Here is a 26,009-nt window from a genome sequence, read left to right as displayed (position 1 = left end):
AGGCAGCTCATTTTCATCTACTTGAGCATGTAAGGATTTAGCTTAGAACCAAGGAGCTGAAACAGAAGTTTTATCTGTGCTGCTGGTTCCTTTGCTCACATGAGACAGGCTTCACACAACAGAATGCAGATGACGAAGTACATGATGGGGGATACTCTGAAATGCAACAGCAAGAACATTTAAAGGATTAGTTCAACAACAGGTATTTGTTCCACTTCAACCTAATGAAATTTCTGCAGTTAAGTTCAGCATGTAAGAATGACAGGCTGGCACGTCTATCACTTCTCAGCATCTTAACCTTTTACCTCTGGGAAGGAACCAAACTCCTCCCCAGCAGAAACAGTCCATTTTGTAGAGAACCTCAGTGCTGGGCATGCAACAGCATTACATGAAGTAAGAGAATACAGACTGTGTCCAAAAAAATACAGGCACCGGCACTTTGTAGCATTCATTTCATTTCTACTCCAAACAACTCTGGCTTTGGAATTCTTTATTTGGTTTGAAATATGCTGAACACAGATCCTATGTCAAAGTTCTTCCAGGTCTCTTCACAAGCTTCCCTCCCACCTCTTACCTGCCTGGGTGGATACCAGTAATCCAGAACATTACTAGAGATAAGATCACGGTCAACTGAAGCTACTAAAAGAAGGCAGAAGTTGGCAGCATCGGGTATGACTGCAGGGACACACTCTTCCCCTCTAACCCTCCTGTTCTAGGCTCCTGGAACACATGTAAAGCAGTAAGACTTCTGACAAAATATAGGGGAGGGAGAACAACATGTTCCCTAGGTGTGTGCCCTCCAGAACTGAAGTCTCTTCAGGTGCTGCCCAACCCCACCACTGAGCTAGAGCTGCACTGCATCGTGCAGTGCCTGGAGAGGTACCGCCACGTCCCATCCGGCGGGGGCAGACAAAGCCCTTACCCTGCAGAAGGGCTCTTTGCTGCATGGGGCAAGAGAAGAGGCACAGCTCGTATCTTCACTGTAAGGCAATGGAGGGCCACCCTTCAGCCACGAGTAGGTCTTGAGGTTTTTTTCCATGTCTCTTTTCTGAAGGGTCTGCATTTCCTCCTTCACTCTAAAGCAGCTAGTTCCTCCAGGAGCTGCTCTTTCTCATGCTGCAGCTCCTGCACCCGCTGTTTGTTCTGCTCTAGTCTGTCCTCCAGCCACTGAAGGAGTGGCCCACTGATGGCAGACATCTGGCTGCAGAGGTTCTTTGTGAACACTGGAAAGAGCAAGAATATATTGTGCCAGTGCAAACACACAAAAGACTCAGTGTGCTAAACAACCCCAAAGGCAAAAGCATTAGAGACAGCCAAGGAAACCCTCCAACATCCTGGCCAAGGCAACCAGACATCCCCACAGGAACGTCAGAATCAGCCACTTGCTAAACACAGAAACAAGGTATTTCAGTCTGACATTTAGACACCCAGGGGAGGTTTGACAGACCTACAAAAGAAATCTGGAAATCTGCATATAAGTCATCATTGATGCTAATGAATTTCTAAATTCAGAAGCCAAGTCTGCCTCATTTATTGAGCAGGTGAGAATGGGCAATGGGGTATTTATCCTGGAACAGAAGCAGGATTAGGATTCACCCTATCTCGCTGGCAAAAGCACAGATGTCACATGGATGTAACGTACAGGAAGTGCCAGGAGATGCAAGCACGTGTATAGATCAGCCAGACACCACTTTAAGCCTCACCAAATCCAAAATTCCCTTGCCATTCTAACAGAAAAAAAACCCAAACAAACCCAAAGTCTATTGTAATTTTAAACAATTGTACAAAGGCCAAAGGATATAACAGCATTCATAAACCCCAGGATTAAGTTATTTTACAGCCCTTGATGTTTTCCTTTAAAGTGTTTAGTTACAATTCTGTCCCTCCACTAGACTTTATGTAACAAGATAACAGTCTCAGGGAATCCTCCAGTAACATTACAGTGTTTGTGACTGGAAACTAACTGTACGGCACAGAAAAAGACAGAAATTTGTGCTTTTATAGTTATTTACAAGTGCCTTTTATGGCAAAGGGAAGACTGTTACACAGCTGTGGTCTACTGTCCCCTGAAGTTAGAGCCAAACTAACCCCTGCTCAAGACTCTACTGTTTTGACTCTGGGAGCAGCATCCTGGATTCTCACATGCAGAAAAGGAATCCTTACCTGAGCCATTATGAATCTTGGTTACGGAGTCTAGGTGGGTGAGGCTAAGAGAACGAACAGAATGCAGGTTAGTGACAAGATAGCAGGGAATTCCAAATTAGGCAAACCCAGGCTATAGAACAAGCTACCTACAAGTCACCGATGCTACAGGTACATCTAAAGTTCTTCACTTGTTGAAGCCCTGTACATTCCTAAGGATAACAAGAGCTTACAGCATAAACATCAGTGTTGAGCACCAGAGGCAGAAAAAAAAAGCAGCTGATACTTAATCTAATTTTTCAGACTTTTCAGCACTCTTACCCTTGTTAAACACTAATTCCTGTCACACACAGACACATGGCTGAAGTGACACCATTAGTTCACACATGCTCTAGTTCTTTTTTTGTTGCAGCAGAGGAGCAGTTACACTTAGCCCTTGTGCACAGAGCTGAGAACTTGAATTCCTTAATGTGAAGGTATTCAGTCAGTTCTCCTACAGAGGCATGTGAGCTGCTAATGCTTATTTTCTATATCCCTGCTAAAGTTATGGTACTTTAAGTCCAGCAACAGTAGAACATGTTAGCAAAGACAGTCTTGGAGAGGGGTACAGCCCCAGCATTACCTGTGAATTCTCCTGTAGGCATCTTGCTCTTCTTGGCAAAGGATCTTGGGCAGCTCTACAGCTGATTCCAGACACACTTTCCCAATGGTTTCATGGGGGACAACATGAATAGGAATTTCAATCCTTTCGTATCTAAAAGGGTATCAGATAAAATTAACTTCAAAGCAGCGAAGAAAAAAAAAAATACTTCTACAAACCTGCAACAATCTGTCCAATGTGTGGCACTGATGCAGGTTTACTTTTGGGAACACATGTCTGAGTTGATAGGCAGATGGAAGCCTTTTATAGCCACACACTTGTCTTAAATATTAATGATAAAATGCTCAAGCAACTAGATGACCAGTACTGACAATATGATGCACAGCATGTGTGCGATTGGCAGGAACTCTACACCACGCAAGCTTGAAGCCTCAACCTCTACAGCTGAAAGCAAAAGGGTGGGCCTTCTACACAACAGATTACAGCACAAATTCATACCCAGACTACACTGTCCTACACCAAACCTTAAGGTACTAAATTATCTAGGCTAAATTAATCAGTCCTAATCTTTAGATTCAATTCAAGCAGCCTGTTTTAGCAGGAGGAGACCCCACTCAGGCATCTCTATACAGTATTTGACCCTCATGATGAGCCTAGAAGCCACTTATCTGAGACAATCCAGAAAGAAGAGACAAGATGAAATATAACCTGATGCTGGGCATAATATTCTTCTGCTGTACTCACTCTGAGCTCTTCTGGGCCTGAATGGACTGGAAACAGGTGTACAGAATCCTGCCTGTCTAAGAGAGACAGCAGAAAATCAGATTCCAAGAGGAAAAAATAATCTAAAACCACACATTCCTTTAGGAAGCAGAATACACTTTCAAATAGCGTTTTAACAGGTTGTAAAGGTACATGTTTTTCACTTTGATTGGTATGCTAGAACAAGCAGATATCGACAGACCTATTAACTATTAAAAAAAATCTTAAACAATAGCTACCCGGAAAAACTAGACAGGACACACCACTGGCAGCTTGTCTCACACTATAGCAGCATCTCCTGAAGAGGCCAGAGGTGCAGAGGTGCAAGAATCTCTGTCTGCTGAAGAGCTGGGGGGCACTCACCCATTCCAATGCACACACAGGCTGCAGCCACCTGATGAAGTCCCAGAACCCTGGTACCAGCCCAGCTCTGATGGCTGGGGAGCCAGGCTGTGGATCAGCACAGAGTAATTAATAACTCGTTCTTCTGTCATTGGGATTACAACCCAAACGCCACCATTCTAGCCGTGCTTTGACGCTGCTCCAAGCAGAGCTCAGCCCTTCTTGCAGGCTGCATCCAAGGATTTCAGCTTTGCCCTGGGCTAACGTTTCTCATGAGTACTTGGAGGGTTTATTGCCATTTTTAAGTTGCCTACCTTCGTGTTTTTGTCCTCAATGAAGCAGGAAAAGATAAGCCCTACAAAACCTTGGTCCATCATCTGATACATAGCTTGTGTGCGGACATCTGTAGACAAATAAGAGCATGAGACCTGTACTGCCACCTTTTGAAGGGTGACTTAGCATTTGTTAACAAACATCACAAGTTTTATTTTGAAGTCATTACTCTAGGTGTCTAAGTTAAAAAAATAAAAATTGATCCAATTTAAAATGTATTTAAATAGCAAACGTTAAAAATGCAAGATGAGTTAACAAAACAAGAAATGATCTTAGCATCACCCTGGTGCCACAGATCACTATATAACCATAATCTCCAACACGTGTAAGATACTCATACACTTCCTTCAAAAAAGTTTTCGTTTTTGCATTAACACTCACAGATGTCAAAAATCATCACAGCAGGCCTATGATTGCCACAGCTCTTTTTGTTATTCCCCAGACCCTAGGTCTAGTTTTCCTGTCTGGAACAGCAGTAGTACCAGCTGATCTGTGAGTACTGAGTCACGTGCAGTTTGAGCCCCTGGAGCGTACAGACAGGACTGGGGCTGTACTGGAAGAGGTTCCTGAAGCCCACCCAGACCATCTTGTTCTACCAGAGGACATTTGAGAAACCAAACTTTGATAGTTGGAATGTGCAGCTCTGAAAATCCAGTAAAGTGAGTTCTCCTACAGAACCTAGACCAAATCTGCTCTTACCAACATGCGATGGCCAGACAGTAATATGAGGATGAGAGTGATACCAGCCCACAACTCTCATGGGACGTCCCGTAATTTCAGCCAACCTGTGTGTGAGTCAAGGTGCTTTTGAAACCAATAGAGCAAATGGAAAGTTTTTTTACAAGGAAAACCAGCAGAGTTTTAAAAGAGTTTCTCATCAGTCAACAGATTTCTAGATCTCTTTAGAGGGGTGACAAGACACACAGTAGAAAGCTGATGGAAACCTCTTCCCCAGCATCAGCAGGATGCCACTGCTGCAGAAGCAAACTGGATTTTGTTCGCACGTGGCAGTAAGCAACATGGCAGCAAGCTGTCCAAAACAGCATCCTTGAGTGTATGTGGTGAAAGGGCTCTCCAGGGCACCATGCTTGGGAGCACAGACTTGTCAACCTTTCATCTTCTACTAAGTCTCCCTGCTGAGCTACTACCCTCCCACAAAAACATACTTACTTATGACCAAATACAAAGAAAGTATAAAAAACGGTTATAACACAATTCCACTGCAAACACTGGAACCAACAAAGACTTCAGACAATGGCAGCTGCCAGCCCAGCCCTCCAAACTGAACGGTTGTTGGAGGGAAGCAGCTGACAACTTCAAGCCAACTAGAACAAGTCTAAAACCCAGCACATAAAAAGAGGTCTGAAGTGAAAGTTTGCTACTGTATCTACTAAAGGATATCTCTGCTTCAGTAGAAGCAGCTGAAAGCTGCTCTGGCGAAATTTCCACACGGTCTTTTCTCTTATCAGAGCGGCGCAGGATGATCACAGAATGGATATGAACAATTCGGCTGGTGTCAACCTAATGACATGGAGAGAAAAATCGATCATTTGTGTACTAAAGAAATAACCACCCTCAAGGAAAATGCCGGCTCCCGTACCTTCAGCAGGGAAAACGCACACAAAGCGTACGGTCAGGCGTGCGGAGGGGAAGCTTTCCTGACCAAGCTTTGACTTTCACAGAAGCTGAACTACGAGTCGGCACTAGCCAGGAGTAGAGGGGAGGCCTGAGGCCGAGCGACACGGCTCTGCCGGGGAACCGCCCCACCAAAGCCGCGGTGACCGAGCCCCACTCGGAAGGTGGGAGCTCGCAGGCCGCTCTCCCGCGGCCCACCCCGGCGCAGGCCGTAAGCCCCAGCCGGGCAGCGCCTCCTCCCGCTGTGCCCACCGCGCACCGCCCGGCCCCGGTACCTCGCCGATGCAGAGCCCCATGACCTCCTCCTTCTCGGTACTCAGCGCGTGGTTGAGGCACACCAAGAAGGCATCCGCCTCCAAGTGCACCGCCTGCACCGCCATCTTGCGGCCACCCACCCGTCTGCCCCCGCCGCCCCGGAAGCAGGCGGGTACCAGCCCCGCTTACCCCGCCCCGCTCGGCAGCAGGTCCAATCGTAGCGGCGCTGACTGGCCCCGCCAGCCAATCGGCGCGCCCGAGGCGCAGCCCGGCTTCCGGGGGGGCGAGCGGTGCCGCGCGGCGGAAGCGCCGTGTCGCCCACGCGAGCGGCAGCCCCGGGGTTCCGCGCTGCAGCCGCTGCCCGCGGCGAGGAGGGACGGGACGGGGCGGTGCGGGCGGCGGCGCGCAGGGGGCCGGGACGGCGCGGCTCGGGGCGGCGCGGCGCGGCCTGGCTCGGCTCGGGGCGGGGCTCCGCTGCGCGCCGGCCATTGGGGCCTGCGAGCAGCCGGGGGGAGCCTGCGGGGTCAGAGGGGAGGGCGGGGGAAGGCTTTGCTCGGTGCACACGGCGCTGGCTGTCACCTGCGCGGGGCTGCAGGTAGGTCACGGGCGGGCGGCCGGAGGGGCCCGGCCCGGCGCCTCCCGCGCCGCTCGGTGCCGTCCTATGCCGAGGCGCGGCCGCTGAGCCCCGCGGGCCCGGCCCGGGTGGGAGGCGGTTGCTATGGAGATGTGCTGCGCCCTCTCCCCGCCGCGGCGGCTGGGCCTCCCTGGCCCTTCCCGCCTCCTCCCCGCCACGGCCGGCCCACCGTCCGCACCGCTCCCCCCCCTCCCCATCCTGCCTTCCCCGCTCCCCTTGGCCGCACACCCCCACACCCCCCTCGGCCGGCCCTTCACCAGGCCTGGCTCCCGCACCCCTTTCCTCTTCCTCTCCCGGGCTCCCCCCCCCCCCCCCCTCCCGCCACTGTGTCCATCTCTTTTTGTTTTCCTGTTTCTTTAGATCCTACCAAAGCTAGACCTTCCCTCCCCAAACTGCTGGACAGCCCTGGCTGGTCGGTGAGCATCTGCTACCCCTCAGTAGGTCGGGCAGAGCGGAGAGTGGAGTCATGGAGGTGCTTGCTCGGGGCGAGTGCTCCAGGCAGAGTAGAGTCCAAACCCCCAAGAAGAACCTTTAGAGTGAGTCAACATGCTCTTACATCAGCAGACAGCTCATCTGATCCCTGGCTTGTTGCAAGACGCAGGCTGGGTTTTTCAGGAAAGCTCAGCTCCCTTTTAGCTCGCTGAAGGCTGCGTGCACAGAGGGCTGCAGGCAGAAGGCCAGACTGGGCAGCCTTGGTCCAGAAGCTGGGCAGCCGTGTTAGCACAACACTGTGCCCAATTCACTGAGCCTCAGCATTGCTTTTTTTTCTTGGTGCCTAAACGGCAGCTGAACTCTTCTAACAATCTGACCCAGTCCCCTTTTAAAATAGAATGTAATAAAGGGTGGAGTTTGTTCAGCATGCTGAGCTCCAGCTCTGGGGATGGTCCAAGCGGCAGCTGGAGCAATTTCTGTCACTCTTTTCGTAAAATATTTTAATGTACCCAATTTAAAAGCAAATAAATTGTCTTCACCACAAGATGCAATCCTCCTCCTGGCCATTTTCACATTTATTCATATATTGTGTGGCTCAGAAATCCACCCAGGTCCCAGAACAGCATTAAACTCCTAAGGCCTGATGCTGAGATGGACAGAATACCTGCGAGTCTCGTTCCTGTCCCTGGCGATTGGGCTTTGAATCTCTCCAAATCAATACCTTAAACAGTGCAGACTTCTGCAATTATGTTGATGGGAACATTAAAATCTGTGTCAAAGGATGATGCTGCAATCCTGTAAATTTAAGCTGATTAGTTTTTTTGTTGGATGTGGTGGGTTTTTTAGTAGATTATGAAGCAAGCAATGTAAGAAACAGGTTTTACAACTTGTTTTAAATGTAAGTAAGCTTACTTCTCCTTTCACCCATGTCTTTCTTCAGGCTTTTTTATTGCTTTCTGATAAAATCTGCAAAAATAGGAATTGTATATGTTTTTCCTTTCTTAAAGTTTCAGGTGCAAATGTCTAAGCGCATGCTTTTTCAAATCTCCTGTTTTGTATGTTTGAGTACTAAAGACAGACTTGTCTTACTTCAAACCCAATTGACGGTTTTGCCTGACCTCAAGATTTTATTTGTGGCACTAACTGGGCACCTTTGTAACAGTCTTTAAGACTGTTGAAAAGAGAGGCCAGACTGGGCCTTTGAACTTTGACAACTAAACTCAGAGCTATGGAGTTTGGAGGGAGTTTGGGACAAATTAGTGGAGCAGAGGGTGAAAACACGTGTTAACTGCTGCCCATTCTGCACAGTGTCCTCTGCATGAGACCTTGTTCTGTCGGTCCTGTACCCATCATTACTACCATGTTCATACACAATAAACACAAACGTACATGTTGTGCTTTAGTCCTCCTACCTTTAGTTCAGCAAGACTGAACCAGGTTAGTATTTGGATAGGAGACCTTGCAGGAGAGTTTACTTGCTGTAGGAAGTAGTGTTCACTTACTGAGGAATATTTTTTCCAATACTGAAGTCAGTCTTGAATCTTCTGGTTCTGGGGACGATGAACTGTAGAAATTCCAGCTTTGAATGGAATAAAAGCAAGTTCTTGAGCATTTTTGGTCATGATGGAGCTTTTGGCAGTTTACTGCAGAGTAGGAGAGTATCCTGGCCGAATTCCAACCTGGGTGATTACATTCAGCTGACTGAAAATGAGCAGTGGCTATTGCTGCGTTTCACTGTTGAGCAAAGTGATTTCCACACGTGAGCTTAAATTTGTAAAGTGACTTAGGGTAAAGCAGAATGAAAAGGACTTACAGAAATGTCCCTTTAACCTTCATAGTTTATTCTCGAAGGCCCCGTGAGGCTTGTCAGTCTGCTGTCACATTCCTCTAAATGCCAGTGATCCAGCTGCTGGGGCATTGCTTGTAGTGGCTGTACCACGTTACAGGATGGTCTTCAGAACAGTGGGGCTTTTTATAACGCACATACACGTTCCCACACATCAAGCAAGGAAACAAACAGAATGGGAGAAAAAGAAATAATAAAAGAACTTTTGAAGTTTTCTGTGTTAGAAATTAAAATACTGTGACAGTGCTGTTCAGGCTGATCCGTGGTTGGTGTTTTGCTTTCAAAAAGGCTAAGTGATCCTTTGATTCAGAAGGGTAGAGAAACACTGATGTAAGATATAGAAGGCAACATGGAAGTGTATTTCCTGTTATATATGTACCCCAATGTATAACAATTTTTTTCTCTCCCTGACTTTCCCTACTTTATTTTGTACCCAGATTTTCTTGCTCCTGTCTGAAATATGCCTTATAACTTCACAAGTTTTCAGAAGACCACTGTGTTTCACTGGGATAGGAATATTGCATCTGCTTCATAGCAGGAGGATGTTGTGTGTATTACAGCTTAATTCTGTTCTACTTTAAACCTAGATAAAGAATGAAGACTGTCTGTACAATTTTGATTACCTCTTCTAGGGTTCAAAGAGAGAATCATTTCCCCTGACCTTCATTTGCTAATGGCTCAGCTTGATCTAACTGGTATACAGATAAACTTGCTGTTAAACAAAAATTCCTGTAGGAAGAATCACCTCAATGTCCAAAATTCCTTTGCCCCTGCTGGTATCAGTGGCTCTCTGTAACCATCTAAAAGCCGAACTACGCAAAGTCGCGAGAGCTGTTTACGAGAAGCTTGTATGTGACTGGACAATGCTGCTATCCTCTTGAGAGATGAGACGAAGGACCCTTCACAATGACAGCTCTGCAAGTTCCAAATATGAGAGTCGTGCTTACGGAGTTTCATGCATTGTCTCCAGAGTGATCTTCGTTCTTGTTAAGCTAATTTCACCTCTTGTCACAAGTTTTGCTTTTGGGATTTAGACCATCATTAGCCACGGAACTCCTGTGTAAATCACTTTTTTGTTTTTTCTTTTTTTTTCCCTATTTTACACAAAGACTGCTAATAGGACTGTTAGCGGAATAAGTAAAGCCAATATTCACAGGGTTTAACTTTGTACCAATAGCACCTTTTGCCCCAGAATGCCTTACAAACGCCATACAGCACGCACGTCCCAGTGTACAACTTGTCATGAAATTTCTGTTCACTTAGGCACCACCTTAGCTTCCCAAGCTGACTTTTAGGGACACTGCAGCACATAGCATCTCATACAATAAGTCAGACGCCAGAGGTGCCTTTCAGGTCCGAGAGCTTTCTCCGTGAATGTATTCAGAGCTAAAGAGACCATGCGTGCATCCTGCGGGTTGATGCTGTCCACCTAACGGGAGCATCGTGGAGTGACTGAGGGAATGGCAGAAGGAGGGCACGCTGGCGCTCCTCCTGTCCGGCTGTGGGTGCGACGCGTAGGTGTTTACTGCGATGAGCACCGCAAAACGTGGCTTGTGGCTGCGGAAGAGGCAAGTGTCCTTTGAGCTTCCCAGTGATTGTAGCTTTGCTATTGCAGGTGCCTCTACTGCATTGCCAGTAACTGCCTGCTCTTTTTGTTACTTTCCCCCAGGAGGAAGGTATGCTGAGGGCTCGGATCCAAAGAGTTCAGGTTCCCCTGGGTGAGGCGCTGCGACCCAGCCAGCTCCCCCCATCCCGGCTGCCTCATATGTGGCAGCTGTCCCAGGGTGAGCAGTACAGGGATAGTAACTCTCGCGTTTGGGAGATAGAGCACCATCTCATGGTAAGGATGGTGGCAACAATAGACCATAGTCATGCCTGTTTGTGAAGTCATTTGAGATCCTTGACGGACGGCAAAGGGCTGTTATTTTGTTGAAGTCCATTAGCTCAGCCACAGTAACTGTAGACGTATTGAACTTTTCCTTGTCGCTTACAGCTTGGTGGTGTTGAAGAACTGCTGCTTAAACTCGTGCCTGGTGATTAATCTGGTATGTGTAGACATTACCCCTGCTTTGTACTGTGCTCTGTTTATTCCCAGTCATTCTTTAATATGAATTTTTGTCTTTCAGGAGCAGTGGCTCTAGGAAGATGTCATTGTATATTTTGTACAATAAATGATTCTCTCTCCACTGAAATGCAGCCACCTCTGAGGTGGAAGCAGTTAAACAACACACTGCAACATCACACAAGAGTTTAGGACAGGCAGTGAAGAGGAGTATTGTGTCCAAGTGAAACATCAGGGGGAGTTCTAGGTAGGCAGACTGTAATTGCCCCAAGTGGAGTTTGGCCAGGATGCTGGAAATAATGCCCTAGTGATATTGAAAAGTACTGTGGGCTGATGAATTATCAGAAATTTGAAAGGCAGCACCTCCCTAGCTCTGGGCAGGGGAGGAGCTGAACTGTGGCTCAGAGGGAGCTGAAATCCCACCACTGCTTTTGGTAACAGCAGTGCTTTCCTGTAGAGGTCTCCCATCCAACTACTAGTACCACCAGTTTTTGCTTGTCTTTTGATCTCTCATGGAAGATCACGGTTACAGGTGTCACAGTTACAGAAAGTCAAATTGAGCGTCTGAAATACCGCTTTCTAGGGATTTGAACAAGATGGAGCTGTCCTCCAGTCTGGTTTGGGGGCAGGGGGGGGGGAATTTCCAAGAGACTTTCTCCTGGAACACACAAAAAAAAAGAAAGGCCTCCTTGTTGTCTTTATGGGACGTACACAACTAAGTTGTTTTGTTTGGTTGGTTTTTTAAATGCCTCCTCCAGCTGCAGTTATATGACTGACACCAAATCCTTGGTTGTGTAGAGCTCACAGAGAGGGATTTTACACAAATACATGTTTTAGTATAAGGTCTAGAGGCACAGAACTGTTAAAAATTAGTCAGCCATGTTAATTTGAATCTTTGCTGGAAAATTTGTGCATCCAAGTAGAAAAAGACACATTTTGACCAGAGAACAGAAAAAGGCCTTTCAAGCCCAGCAACATAAACCTTCCGGTATTCATTGTCCACATTATCATCTTTTAGCCAGACACAGAGAATTCTTGTGTATGTTGGCAGGCATCTGCAACCAGCAGTAGATGTTTTCTGAACGGTCCATGACAGAGAGGGAAACTGGGAGCTCTTTAAAGCCTTGGCTTTAAGACAGTGCCTTGCCCCTCCCTGCCCCCTGAAAAGCACATTGTTTCTACAGTAACATTTTCCTATCATTTTAGTTCTCTGAACATGTCCCAGAAGGATCCCTGCCAGAAACAAGCCTGTGAAATACAGAAATGCTTGCAAGGTACCAGGTGTCATTTTGTCTTTTTGGTGTCTTGATTTTTGGTGGAACTTAATTCTTTTAACTTAACCCTCTTCTCCTTCTCCTTGAGAAGAAAGCAAGCAAGCACATTAGCATCACCTGGTTGCAAAGCAAACAAAATTATCATGTCTGGTTTCAACAGAATTCCCTTGTGTTTGATTGTAAATAATGAGACACCATTAGTACAAAACAGATCGTTTGTAACAGTAATGTTGTGCTTATTTTAGTGTTCTCCATGCTGATAGTGAGATCCCATGTGTAGTCTTGGGACTGAGCTGTAGGCGGGGAGAGCTAGACATTATAACAAGCTCTCTTCTAGAGTGGGTAGTGAGGTAGTGGGTGGATTGTATGAGAAGACTGCAGAGCTTCTAGCTCCAGGAGTATTTTGAGAGCAGGTCAGACAGATGTCTGTCAGGAACAGGTTAGGTATATGTGATCTGACTTCAGGGTATGAGGTGGTCTCCCTCTGGAGACCATTCACAGCTGTTTCATTTTAGCTTAATTAAATATTTCAGGGGCGAGGTAGATGATGTGATATGTTTTGGGAGCATGAGTTGGGGAGAGCAGGCTTGTTACTTGCAGAGGACAATATTTTTAAAAAATTCTGATTGTTTCTTGGAAAAGGATTTGCCTTATGGAATGAATAAGACATTCCTCTGTGCCACGGCAGCTCAGCCATATGGAAACGAGTTCTTCCTACCTCACCTGGTGGAGCCTTTAGCCAGCATGCTCTGAGCTTCACCTGAGAATAACTCATGGTGTTAGCCCAGGGAGCTGGTGTTAGCCCAGGGAGCTAGTGTTAGCAGGGAGTTAGCAGGAGGCTAGCGACACCACAGCTAAAATTAGCCAGGCCAGTTCCACAGCAACTCGTTTCCACCTTTAATTTCTTTGCAGGCTACACGCAAGTTAGCTAAAATATAGCAGGGAGGGAGGAGGGGGTCCTTCCAGGGAAGCAGAGGGATGGCTTTGCAAGCTGCAGCAAACAGTGACTGCAATCTGTGCAGGTAACAACCCCAGTGACTGGGGAGGAGCATGGGAGGAAAAGCATCTGGGGAAAAAGTAGGGAAAAGCAGAAATCTGTTACTGGTAGATGTCTGTCTTTCCCAAGATTGTTTTTTGGAAGCTGTGTTCAGCTCAAAGCAGTGGCTCAAGCAACCCCCTCTACACATCCCCAGTATTTGTCTATACATGGCCTTTTACTGTCTTCATGGTTTGGAGCACTCTCCCATGAAGGGCTGCCTTCTCTCCCCATAGTAGCTGCACTTAAAAGCTAATGTTTGACCCTGTTTTGGTCCCATCTGTGACAATGTTCTTTTTATAATATTCATGGAAGTGTCTCCAAGAGTTTTACCTGTGTAGGTTTGTGTACAGATGCGATCTGAGTGGTTAAGTGTTAGCAAAGCAGCTCTTGGACTGCTACATGCACTGTCTGCTGCTTCTCTAGCTATCATTTTGGAGTGGTGGTGTTCACGTACTGTCGTGCTGTGGAGTTGTCTGAGTTGCACAGATGAAGCAGCTGAGCTGACAGACAGTAAAGCAATTTTTTCTGTGTAAGAATTAATGCGATAGAGGGTGTATACAGAGCCTTAACTGACAAATATGCAGAGCCAGCGTACGCAGTGCGGAGGATGGAGGGTGGAAGCAGGACCTCTGGGAGACGCTGGCTTTTCAAAGGCTGGTTTTGGAGTGGATCATTGTTCCAAAAGATCTCGCCTGCTTCCTCTGTGAGACTGAATTCCCACTGTAAATCTCTTGTGTTTTGCTATCCATTGTCTAACTAACCTGTTGTGCTTTTCAGGAATGCGTCCCTGACAGATAGCAGGGTGTGCCTGTATGTAGGCATAGACCTAGAAACAAACCTGCACAGGCAGAGGAACAGTTAGGTGAGCCTTGGAGCACTCATCTGCAGAGAGACATTACCTGTCCTCTCCAAGGGCCTGCCACGCCTCCTAGGCCGCCAGCGTGCACAAAGCAGTGACATCACTATAACCTTTTTCTCAGGGTGATCTCTGCTTGTGTTACAGGTCTCTGACCCACCCAGTTAGGGAATCGATAGCCCCACGATCAGAGCAGGCTGACTTGCTTGTTAACCAGAAGACATTCGCTGCTGCTTGCTGGGCTGCCCAGTGGGTGCTGTGTTCGTCTCACATCGGGTTGCTGTTGCTTCTTTTAGTCTTTTAAAAATCAGCAGCAGGTGCGGGGGGGGTGAGTGCAGCTGTGTAGTGTTTGCGTAGCTCATCCAAGGCAGAGCGAGTAGCTCTGCACGCCCTGTGCTTCTACGCAGACACACAGGTAGTTTATTCATTCAAGCCACAGACTCAGTCTGCTCACAGACCTGCAGGGCTCCTCTCTGAGAGCCAGGTGAGCAGCCCTGCAAAGCACCGTGGACTTTGCCACCTCAGCCAACAGCGGCAGCCAACAAAGCGCTAGGGCAGAAAGGATGCTGGACAAATCACCTGCGTCCTGCGATGCCTGAACCTGCCCGTGCAGTGAAATCTCTCCAGGCCTGAAACGAAGGCAATGTGGAGAGAGAGTACAGAGGCACAAAGGCGTGAGCCCACTCATCCCAGCTCAGACTAGGAGCTCGTTTAGCCCCGTGTCCCAGTTCCAACAGTGTCCCAAGAGGGGAAGCCCAGGAAGGAAAGTGAGCAGAGGTCAAAGTAACAGTTGTGTGGTTACGGGACCTCCTGAGCTAGAGCTGGGACCTTTGTGTGGAAGGTGGTCATGTCACTGGCTCTGTGCAGCTGGCTAAACGTTCCTTTCGGTATGCTGCCTGCTTTGGTCACGCTGCAAAGCTCCAGCCTGCCACAACAGGCCATCAGCAGGAGGCTGGCAGTCATGCTCCTTGCCCCTTCTTTTTACAAACGCTGCAGTGCTGCAGGGTGCACATGTCCCTGTTTATACCAAGTCCTCTTTGGATGCTCTTATATTTACATTCAGCTGTAAACCTTACAGTGACAGGGCTGGGTTGAAGACCGTGGATGACAAGATCCAGCTTAAAAGCACAGAGGCTAAAGAAAGGAAGGATTGAAGGGCAGCAATAAAGGAAACCTCATTCTTACTGTAGTGAGATGTGATAGCTATCAACTGAGGGACTGGGGGACTGAAGATGCTCCCATCCACAACAGCAAGGCTGCCTTTGCATGGCTTTAGATAGCTGAAACTCATGAGAGATTTTTGTAGAGCAGAAAAAGTGATGAAAAGGTTGTAAGCAGGTCTTGATTTTCAGAGAAACAGGCTGTCCAGCAGCTGAAGGGTTGGGCTAGATGTGTCCCCTTTGGGGACAAAACCTGTTCCCCTCTGCAGACAGTGTCTCCTTCTTATTTTCCAGTGAACAACTACATGGAGTCTAAATGTGAAACTGTGCTTCAGGAGATGCGGAAGTGCTGTGCCCGGTACCCCAAGGGCCGATCCATCTGTTGTTCAGGGTTTGAGAAAGAAGAAAGGGAGAGAGAAAAGTTTAAGGCGCCTTCAGAAGGAATTCTCCCACCACCTCAGTAACACAGCGCAGCTCCAGCAGGTGCCGGAGCACGGACTGACCTGCGGAGCTTGTGTGTGTTTTTTCAAGCCTTCTTTAGACTTTCAGAAAAGCCAGATCGCTCCTAGAACACACCGTCCGGCACACCAAAAAGTATAATGCAGTACCAATAGATGGCCTGGTTAACAGACTTTATTTTCTGTACCAAAACATCATCTACATTGTCTTTGCATTGCAACCTGTGTCTGTGAAAAGTCAACTTGATGTTTTTAGAATGCTTACCTTACTCTAATCCCTCCTTGCTCTCAAAGTGGAGAACTGGAACCAAGTTATTCTGGCTTCTGGAGCGAGAGGTACAGGAAATGAGCTCAGAAGAGTGAGTGAGTTTAAGCGTGACACATGAAACAAGCCCATCTTGACACAGCAAAGGTCATCATGTTCCAGACATTTGCCTGTCCAGTGGTTCAAGCTCAAGAATGGGAATCAGGTCTGGGGATTGTTCCTAGGTCTTGCATAGATCACGAGTGACTACAAGTCACTTTGCCTAAGTGCCTCACTTTCCCACTGGACAGACTTTTGGTTACTTTCTATTTGAATTGCCTACACGCTGCTATTTGCATGACAAAGATGTTACAGGAACATTATTTCAGGGATTGCTACAGGAATAGGGGTTTTTTTTAAAAAGCAATATTCATTTGAAAGATCTGACTGTTGATATAAAATTTATAAATTTATGTACAATTGAACACCTTTAAGCAATATGTTATGAACCCAGCGTAGTTCAACCTGCTGGTACCCAGAGGCCTGTCACAAAGCCCTGGGCTAGATCCAAGAACTGATTTAGGTGCCGCTCACTGAACAAGCAGTTGTAGGCACTTGCTTTCAACACAGCATTCCAGACTCCCTCACAAGCCGGCTGTGTCTGGACCCCAGAGAGAGATGGCTTTTCAGATGCTCTCACCCATGCAGCAGAATTTCCTGTGACCTGTAGGAAGAGCTGAGCAGACAGGTTCCTGCATCACCCTTCAGAGCTGCCTACGTCTCTCTGTCCCCTGTAGCAGCAGTCCAGGCACCTCAGCGGGTGCCGAGTCCATCGCAGGGCCTAGGCACCTAAATACCAGAGTATGAACCCACTAGGCCCCTAACTCTGTCGTTAGATCTAGCCGTAAAGGACTTTTGTGCTGTGATCAAGTACAACCTACTTATGAAATACAGCTTCTATAAACAGACCACTGTAGCCTAGGCACAATAGTTGAGTGTATTGAAGCCTAGAAGAGCAAACCATCTGTATTCACTGCTCTGAAATACCATGACACAAAATAAACGACTGGAACAAATTGCAGTCTCAGTTTGGTTGTTTATTGAGAACACAACATCACTGCAAGGCGGGCAGCTTGGCTGCCATTCACCGTCCAGAGCTACATGTGATAGCATGTTTAAATAGAAGCTGCTTGGTATTTTTACAACCAAGGTCAGAATTATTCAGGGCTGGCCTTCCCTTCCCACCCCCCTTCCCCCACTCCACAGAAAACCCTTAAGATAAAATAGGGGGTTTAGAATTCTTGACAAGTAGGGGGAAGTGAAGCTTTTTTACTTGAAGACAAGTAGGGGAAGTGAAGCAGCTCAAACACTTGACAAGTAGCTCATTTTTCCCTTTTTTCCTATGAGAGCCAGAGCAGTGGAAAATCACAGGTGATTAAAAAAAATATTTAGGCTTCTGTTGTGCCTATTAAAACAAAAAGCCTCATCTCCACACATTTCTACTTGTGTGGAGCCAACTTGCTCAGCAGGGAGGCTCTGAAGCCAGGCTGGCAGCAGCATCACCTCCTGCCCCAGAAGCACCCCACCCATTTGGAACACAGGTGATGGGTGCCAGGGTCATCACAGAGAGGGATTTGTTAGGGCAGCCCACGGTTACTGCAGAGAAGGGGGAAGGCTGGCGGCCTCGCACTACCAGCCTGGCGGTGACTGCTCCCCTGGGTCAACTGCAACAGGCAGGGCAAGACAAAACCATGCTGGTTCCCAAAAAGTCAACAGATCTCACACACAGAAGCTATTAGAGCAAAACTGTTTAATAAAATATCACTTCAACAAGCATTTACATACAATATATAAAAACAGTTTAAAAGCCTAGTGTGTTTTAAACCTTCTCATACTGGAACAGATGCTGGAAGTTGTTGAAACAAAACCAAAAAGGAGCAGGGGTGGGGAGGGGGGGGAACACCTCGTCTTGGCACCTGCAAAAATGAAAATGCATCCCCACAGAGGTTGATTCAGCATCAAAGCTTCCAGTATGGGCCCACAGCACCGAACAATGCCAGCCGTGAGCCTGACACTGGGCACAGCAAGAAGATTTGCCAGATCCTGATGTCCTTGTCCTGCCTGCATTCACATCAAACTCAACATGAATTTGTCACCTGTTTCCCCTTCCAGCAGCAATTGAGGCGTTTTAGCTCCCTCTCTGGGCCATTTCTCTCCATAGCAGCAAGTCAGGTCCCTGTGGAGCAGAGCCCAGTACACCCTTCTTCCCTGGGGCTGGGAAGAAACAGTGGCTTGTTTGAGCCTGAAAAACATGCCTACGGTCTGTTAATGATTTACTTTGAGCTGTATCGATGGAGAAAGCCTTGTGGAGATTAGTGAATCTCGGAAGTTGTGCTGTACAGCTCACCAAGCAGAGGGGCAGCAGCACTATTTTCCTACAGAAACGAGATACCCTGTAGCACAAACGTATGAATTCATGCAGGTTCAGCCCTGCAGGGTTCCTGGAAAAAAAAAAAAAAAAAAACCTAAACCAAAAAAACCCCACCACCATCATGTCACTCAAACACCGGTTTACTGAATTATATACTGATTTGCTGCATCACATCACTGCTGCAGTCCTGGATGACTTTTAGGATGACCAACATCAAAAGGATGGGAGCCCAGCTGCTCCTTCACTCCTTGGCAGGGCAGGAACAAAGACACCAACTTCTGTTTCTTGATTACCTGCAGCCTCTTTTCAGATGCTGAAGGTGAGAAAACGTCACCTAAATCAATGTTGCTACACTGACACTTCCATCAACAGAGCTGAAACAAAATGAACAACTGCAAGTGCTCATCCCAAAACCTCTGGTGGAAGAACACAGGGTTCCAGTTCTTCCAGCAGCTCTCGGGGGAAGATCCCTATTTCCAGCCATTCTGAGAGCAGCAGCGGGTGATCAGAAAGGTGTTACATGGCTCTGGAGACAGGGTGCAGCTGCTGAGGCGGGTGCTGCATCCCCATTACCCACACACGTCCCCATTCCCTAGCATGTTTCCCATTGAAGGACGGGCTTTCACATAAAAAACCCACCATTCTTGGCAAGAACTCCTACATGTACCTGCTGGAGGACATCAGCACACTGTCATGCAAGCCCCCGCACTCCGGAAGGCAGTAATGCCACCCAGGACAGCCAATGCAGAACACCTCTAAGGGACTTTTTATTTATTTATTTATTTTTCTTTTGTAGGTTAGAGTTCTGCTCTGCACACAGCTGCACTGGGACAGACTGTCCAAAACCAGCTGAGCTCTGCACCTGGGCTGCCTCATCACCGGCAGAAGGGCTGCAGCTGGTGGAATTAAGCAAGCAGCTTTTTTTGTGGAAATGGTGAATGCAAAGAAGGAAGGAACATAATCAAGGCAGAAAGTATGGAAATGAGCCATTCCCACTCCCACCTGTTTTTCCCAACAGTTTTGTCATTTCAGTTGCTTGCAGAGACCAGGGAGATGGAATTTGTGCTCTGCAGAGGCAGGTAAAGGACTGCGCTCCAGGTTTCACATCCTCCCCTGCCACCATTCCAGTAGAGCTTGTAACAGTACAATGTACCCCAAACAGGAGTGCATTCCCTGTCTACAATCCTGTCCCACATGGTTACAGCTCTAAGAGCATCACCAGCACCAAAGTGGCCAGAGAAGGTCACTGTAGACCTGGAAACACCAGTCTGAGGCCCAAGGTGACTTGGAGTAAGTGGCACAGCTGAAAGCAGAGGGGCTGCAGCAGGCAGCCTGGCAGAGGCAGGCCCAGCAGGCTGGAAGCCCACACACCACAGGAGAGCGCCTCAGCACAGGACAAAGGCCCAGCAGTCAGCCCACGGGGCAGAAAGGCCTCTACAGCACAGGAAGCTCGGTGACTCACACACATGATGAGGAAAAGGCCTGGAGAGTCACCCACAGTGCTCAGCTTCCATCGGCAGTGCCAGTGCTGCAATTCCAGTAAGGGGTATAAATAACAGCAGGGGAGAAGCCAAACGCTCATCTACGTGCAGTGCAATGGCAGGGGGAGGGCAGGAGAACCCCCAGCACCACATAGAGTGTGAACATACTCCTTTATCCACCTGTCCTGGACACAGCCCAGGCTGTCCCCTGACACGTCTGCATCCACCCCAGGACAGCCAAGCACATTTTGGATTGCACACACCATCTCTGTGCAGAGGGAAGCACAGGCTTTCCAGGTACCAGGTCAGAAAGTGCAAGCTAAACAGCAGTGAACAGCCGACGGCTGTTGTATGCATATACTGGCAGACAAATGTACACGTAACAGCCCTGAGCACCTGCGAAGAAGTGCATTTAAGACATTTCTCTGCCACTACGTGTTTATGAGGCTGCAACTCATCAAAAAATTTGGGACTGGGCATATTTGGTGGGGAAAGGAATCACAATGATACACTGGGAGTCATAAGCTTTCAGACCGATCCCAGCACCCTATCAAGCCCAGACAGAGGAAAAAGTTGGAAATCAGAAGCAGCACTGTAAGAAATAAGGGCTGAAACCTGTGAGCAGAAGGGACTGAGACTGTCAGCAACATCCTTTGACTTCTAAGCGAGAGAGAACAGCAGTAGAGGAGGGCAGGGGAGGCTGGGCATGAAGGGAGACTTGAGCGCAGTTTCTAGGACGCCATTCCAAGCAGGAATCCTCCAGCAAACCCTCCAGTCAGGATAACATTCTTCTTCAGAAATATGATCACCTAAGCAGGGGAGAGAAGAGCCAACAGTGTTCAACAACAGCAGGTCACCCACCCACCCTCCCCATATGAAGACATCCCTCAGGCTGCTCTCTGAGGTGAGTGATGCTCAGGAAGAGGCCACTGCTCAGGTCTGCAAAAGTATCTTACCTAACGCCCTCCCCTCCCTAATCTCCCCGCTGCGTGTACAGCTCCTGAACTGACCCGGTCCCAGTGCCGACGGGATCCTCTGAGAGCTGCAGTCTGAGCCTACACGCTCCAGGGCTCTCTCACAACCTGCACAGTCAGGCTGACAGAAGGAACTGCTGACTGGACGTGCCAGAGTAGGGTACAGCAGAGTCCAGGGTAACCAGGTCACTCTGCTGCCACATCTACTTAGCTTTTCTTGTCAGACTAGAGAGACACTTCTCCCCACAACCCCAGCATGTTTTCTCCTAACCCCAAGGAATTTGCAGCAACACATGGTGAGCTGGTGTCATGCCTAAAAGCCACCCTGGCTGTCTCAAACATGCACAGATAGAATCATAGAATCATTTAGGTTGGAAAAGATCTTTAAGATCATCATTAACCCAATATTGCCACATCTACACATCTTTTAAATACCTCCAGGGATGGTGACTCAACCACTTCCCTGGGCAGCCTGTTCCAACGCTTGACAACCCTTTCAGTGAAGAAATTTTTCCCAATATCCAATCTAAACCTCCCCTGGTGCAACTTGAGGCCATTTGCTCTCATCCTATCACTTGTTACTTGGGAGAAGAGACCGACCCCCACCTTGCTACAACCTCCTCTCAGGTAGTTGTAGAGAGCAACAAGGTCTCCCCTGGGCCTCCTTTTCTCCAGGCTAAACACCCCCAGTTCCCTCAGCTGCCTCTCATAAGACTTGTGCTCCAGACCCTGCACCAGCTCCGCTGCTCTTCTTTGGACACGCTCGAGTAATTCAATGTCCTTCTTGTAGTGAGGGGCCCAAAACTGAACACAGTAATCGAGGTGTGGCCTCACCAGTGCCAAGTACAGGGGTAAGATCCCTTCCCTGTCCCTGCTGGCCACACTATTGCTGATACAAGCCAGGATGCTGTTGGCCTTCTTGGCCACCTGGGCACACTGCTGGCTCACATTCAGCCGGCTGCCGACCAGCACCCGCAGGTCCTTTCCCACCAGGCAGCTTTCCAGCCACTCTTCCCCAAGCCTGTGGTGTTGCAGGGGGTTGTTGTGCCCCAAGTGCAGGACCCAGCACTGAGCCTTGTTGAGCCTCATACAGCTGGCCTCGGCCCATGGATCCAGCCTGTCCAGGTCTCTCTGCAGAGCCTTCCTACCCTCTAGCAGATCAACACTCCCACCCAACTTGGTGTCACCTGTAAACTTACTGAAGGTGCACTTGATCCCCTCATCCAGATCACTGAGAGATACTGAACAGAACTGGCCCCAGTACTGAGCCCTGGGGAACACCACTTGTGACCAGCTGCCAACTGGATTTAACTCCATTCACCACAACTCTTTGGGCCTGGCCATCAGCCAGTTTTTTACCCAGTGAAGAGTACGCTCGTCCAAGCCAGGAGCAGTTTCTCTGGGAGAATGCTGTGGGAAACGGTGTCAAAAGTTTACTAAAGTCTAGGCAGACAACATCCACAGCCTTTGACATCTCTCCAGTTTTGCTGTCATGCAAGTATTCCCTCCCTGTATTTTCACAATGAAAGATCTATAAGAGCACAGGAGTCAATCCCATTCTCTGCTGTCCCTCCAGCTAAGCACCTGGACACACCCTGGGAAAGTTCTCACCTCATCCACTCTGCTTTTCACTTCTGGAGACATTTTATTACCACTGCTATGAAATTTCAGCTGCTGCTTGGCTTTGTTCACGTCCCGTTCTACTAGCTTCCAGTCCACTTTGATGTATCCCGTGTGGTTTGCAATCTAGAGTTTTGAGGGGTGGAAAGAAAGTTCCTGGAGTAAGGTCCTGTATGACCATGGCTAAACAGACCCTCTTGCCCACCCCCCTTCCCTGACCACAGTCACCTCCCACACACTGGTCCAGCGGCCTGAGAGGATGAGCACACTAGCTTAAAAATTGGACAAAGGACCACCCCTGCAGCTGTATTCACTGTCCTGCAACATCTGTCTCCTACAGTAATCCCATAACAGCAGGGCACACATCACAGCTTAGCCTATTTCAGCCTCTATTCTCTAATGTAGCTGGCATCACCGCCCTCTCACAACTGCCACATATATCGTTGGGACTCGCTGCAGCTCTCCTGGACACAGCTAATAATAGCCTGCTCCTCTCTAAATATTTTATCTGGTCAGGATGATTCAGCAGTGAAACTCTCGCTGGCTTTCAGCAGAAAAAGCAGAGCCAGAAGAGTGGGGAGAATGAGTCACACATGAGACCATGACTGAGAAGGAAACAAATAAGACTGCTGAGCACGGCCGGAGAGCTGCTCTGCCTCCTGCAGGATGTACGAGCTAGACACCCACATCTGAGCAGCTTCCCTCAGTGCCAGAGTTCTTGGAAACCAGGAGACATGGTTGAGGACAGAGAGAGATCTCTGTTTCTCTATGCTTCCCCAATGCTTTACAGAGCGCCCTATCTGTGCTGGCCTGGCTCCTCAAGTAGCCAGGCTGACAGGAAGCACAGCACAGGCATGGACAAATCCCTCTCAACATCCCGGGCTGTTCCTGCAGGGACACCATCTCCACAGGCAGGTCCTGCAGCAGCAGCGTGATCTGCTGCAGCTGAAGGCTGCCTCCTGCTTCACGCGGGTGCCCCTGCACTAACAGCCCCCATGTGCCTTTGGCCTGGCTTTTGTTAGCACACCCTAAGCAGACAGCACCTTTTGGCAAGCCTTAAGTTTACACACACTGATCCTGCTCTGCTGCTGCATCTATGTACCCCAGGGAACATGGCCTTGACATCACGGCCACACTGAGCTCCTGGCACAGGAGGGAACTGGCCTCACACTTCCCAGTGACCACCAGCCAGCCCTTCATCCCCACCAGCACAGTTCTTGGAAAGCCTGGCCCACTGTTCATACACACCTGGAGTAGGAAAAAACCACCTCCCACCGCTGTTGCTGCCAGCTTTCCAACTTTCTGGAAGATGAATCCAGTACACCTATAAATCAACCAGGATTCAGTCAGGAGAATGAGCTATCAAACACACACACGCTTCCACAGGCAAGGCTGCCTTTGGCAGTAATTACCCAAGACTGGGAGACAGCCTGATGAACAGCAAAAGAAACCCACGTGCAGCCAAGAGAGAAAAGAGATTTGAGCCCAGCCAAAAGTGATGCTTTATAGCTTTTTCCTTCTCACTATCACATTTCAGACTTTTGCAGTTTTGATTCTTATCTCTTCAACATTAACCTTCTCCCAAAGGAGTATTTGGAAACACATGATTTCACCAAAATCAACAAGTGATTTTAGCCTTTTTTTTTTTTTTTTTAAACTGATATCATCTCTGAAAGGAAACCAGGCAGCACATTTGCTGCTGCTCGATGACAGAGCAGGGGCAGCAGATCACAAGGCAAGCTTCTTTGTTGCCCAAACAACTGCTTACTTTTCATTACTCAGAAGAGAAAAATGCTGAAACAAGCAGACAGCAGTGGTCTAAAGCTATACTGGTCTCCAAACTGGGTTACACGTTCTCAACATGAAAGACATCACTGCAGCCACCAGAACTCAAGCAAGTGCCACCCCGTTACTCAGTCATTCAGCAAAGGCTAGGGTATTGTATCACCCAAAACAGACTTTACTTTGACCACGGTTTCCTTATCAACACTGCAAAACAACACAGCAACCTGCTCTTAACCATTTCTGAATACATACACTTAGTGAAGATATGAGAGAGGTGGCAAGCTCGTATTTTTATCAGAAAATGAAGATCTGTCATACACTTTGAAATGATTACCCCTGTGCCAGATGAAGACAGGCAGGGCAAGAACCAAAGCAATATGATTACACCAAATTTTCAACCCAAACAATGCTGCTGCAAGAATGAAGTTGCAAACAGAGCCACAAGCCACCAGCCCCAGCACTTGCTACGAGGAACTTGAAACCCCAGGAACCATGCCCACAGGTGCGATAAGCCACCTCGACAGGAGGATTCTGTGCAGATGCCTGAAGTACATCCACCTCCAGGGAAGAAGGTATCCTTGTTCCAAGAGGCTCATATGTGTCTGTCCTAAATTCAACACCACCACTTTATGTCAGAAGTTAGAGAATTATCTCACCTCAAAAATAAAAGCCTGATGCCATTTTCTTCCCCGGAAGATAGCCTCAGGTCTTTAGCTCCACATTAGAGACAGCTTTTAAGACCTCCCACAGTTCAGCAGACCATGCCAGGGCACAGTGGGCTGAGCAAGCTGGACATCTGCCTTCTCTGAAAGGCTGCCAGATGACCACCTGCACCCATCAGCATGTTCCCAAAAGCCTGGCTAGTGCCTGCAGGCATCCTGCCTGCCACGAGCAGCAGTGGCAACCCCAGCACATCTTACCATCCCGTGACCCCTCCGATCACCAGCTGCGTGGCCACATTATACTTCTCAGCACTCGACCCTGAGCTGGGGGCGAAGACCTTGCGCCACCAGGGCCGGTTCTTGGTGTACTCCGCCAGGTCCAGCACGTTGAACGAGTCCTCCTTCACACCTGCAGGCACCTGGAGAGGCTTAGTGCCGGGACTGCTGTCCCACAGCCCCCTGCCAGCTGCCCGGGGCCTCCCCGGGGACACAGGACCCCTGTCCAGTCACACGGCCCACGGGGCCTGGCACTCCCCCGGGCCTTGGGGAACCCTCAGACCCCCTCGGACCTCGTCCCCGGCACCCCTCACCCCCCTCGGTGCTGCCGCAGGTCACGCCACTGAGGAAGGGGCGCGGGCTGAGGAGCCCTGTCCCAGGAGCCGCTCCCAGAGCGTCCCGCGGCGGTTCGGGCCCTCAGGCAGTGCCAGGCCCCGGTACCGGCCGCCGCCTGTTGCCAACGGAGACAGCGCTGCGCAGGGCACGGGCCCCGCTCTCCGCCGGGCGGGGGGGGCGAGCTGGGGGAGCCGGGAACCCGGCCACCAGGGAGAGAGAGGGGGGAAGACACCCCACCGCGCCCCGCCCGGCCCGGCCCACCTCCGCTCGGCACCGCCATGGCCCCGCTGAGCTCCGCTCGCCGCCGCCACAGGGCCCCGCGCCCACGTGACCAGCTGCGTAGCGCGCGGCCCCGCCCCGGCGCGGCGC

The 26,009-nt window shown here is 48.9% G+C and overlaps 4 protein-coding genes across 12 annotated transcripts; 2 read left to right on the top strand and 2 right to left on the bottom strand.

Annotated features, from left to right (window-relative positions):
- Positions 1-447: 447 nt before the first annotated feature.
- Positions 448-6,218, bottom strand: BRCC3 (BRCA1/BRCA2-containing complex subunit 3). Its single transcript, XM_074882641.1, has 8 exons — positions 6,091-6,218; positions 5,582-5,701; positions 4,880-4,967; positions 4,162-4,250; positions 3,488-3,543; positions 2,765-2,896; positions 2,164-2,207; positions 448-1,223 (listed from the first exon to the last, which is right to left on the bottom strand). Exons 1-8 carry the CDS (start codon positions 6,193-6,195, stop codon positions 1,072-1,074), a joined length of 786 nt encoding a protein of 261 aa, XP_074738742.1. The 5' UTR covers positions 6,196-6,218; the 3' UTR covers positions 448-1,071.
- A 415-nt stretch (positions 6,219-6,633) lies between these two features.
- On the top strand, positions 6,634-12,282 carry MTCP1 (mature T cell proliferation 1). Of its 8 annotated transcripts, XM_074883068.1 has the most exons (6): positions 6,634-6,665; positions 7,065-7,120; positions 9,420-10,550; positions 10,652-10,822; positions 10,976-11,027; positions 12,251-12,282. In XM_074883068.1, exons 3-5 carry the CDS (start codon positions 10,443-10,445, stop codon positions 11,021-11,023), a joined length of 327 nt encoding a protein of 108 aa, XP_074739169.1. In that variant the 5' UTR covers positions 6,634-6,665; positions 7,065-7,120; positions 9,420-10,442; the 3' UTR covers positions 11,024-11,027; positions 12,251-12,282. The 8 variants fall into 8 exon arrangements, with proteins under 8 accessions (XP_074739169.1, XP_074739168.1, XP_074739171.1 ...); XM_074883067.1 differs by lacking the exons at positions 6,634-6,665; positions 7,065-7,120 and adding an exon at positions 7,126-7,240; XM_074883070.1 differs by lacking the exons at positions 6,634-6,665; positions 7,065-7,120 and adding an exon at positions 7,163-7,240 and having other exon boundaries at positions 9,570-10,550.
- CMC4 (C-X9-C motif containing 4) lies at positions 10,976-17,151 on the top strand. 2 transcript variants are annotated; one of them, XM_074883074.1, is made up of 3 exons: positions 10,976-11,027; positions 12,251-12,318; positions 15,668-17,151. In XM_074883074.1, the coding sequence occupies exons 2-3, from the start codon at positions 12,261-12,263 to the stop codon at positions 15,835-15,837; spliced, it is 228 nt and encodes a 75-aa protein (XP_074739175.1). In that variant the 5' UTR covers positions 10,976-11,027; positions 12,251-12,260; the 3' UTR covers positions 15,838-17,151. The 2 variants fall into 2 exon arrangements, with proteins under 2 accessions (XP_074739175.1, XP_074739174.1); XM_074883073.1 differs by lacking the exon at positions 10,976-11,027 and adding an exon at positions 11,226-11,291.
- Positions 17,152-17,870: 719 nt separating this feature from the next.
- Positions 17,871-26,009, bottom strand: FUNDC2 (FUN14 domain containing 2). Its single transcript, XM_074883063.1, has 5 exons — positions 25,902-26,009; positions 25,287-25,437; positions 23,830-23,905; positions 22,573-22,707; positions 17,871-20,796 (listed from the first exon to the last, which is right to left on the bottom strand). The coding sequence occupies exons 1-5, from the start codon at positions 25,918-25,920 to the stop codon at positions 20,719-20,721; spliced, it is 459 nt and encodes a 152-aa protein (XP_074739164.1). The 5' UTR covers positions 25,921-26,009; the 3' UTR covers positions 17,871-20,718.

The sequence above is a fragment of the Strix uralensis genome, chromosome 13 (assembly GCF_047716275.1).
Source record: "Strix uralensis isolate ZFMK-TIS-50842 chromosome 13, bStrUra1, whole genome shotgun sequence".
NCBI classification, from domain to species: Eukaryota; Metazoa; Chordata; class Aves; order Strigiformes; family Strigidae; genus Strix; species Strix uralensis.
Note: the sequence above shows the minus strand (reverse complement) of the source record. Positions and strands in the feature narration are given on the sequence as shown.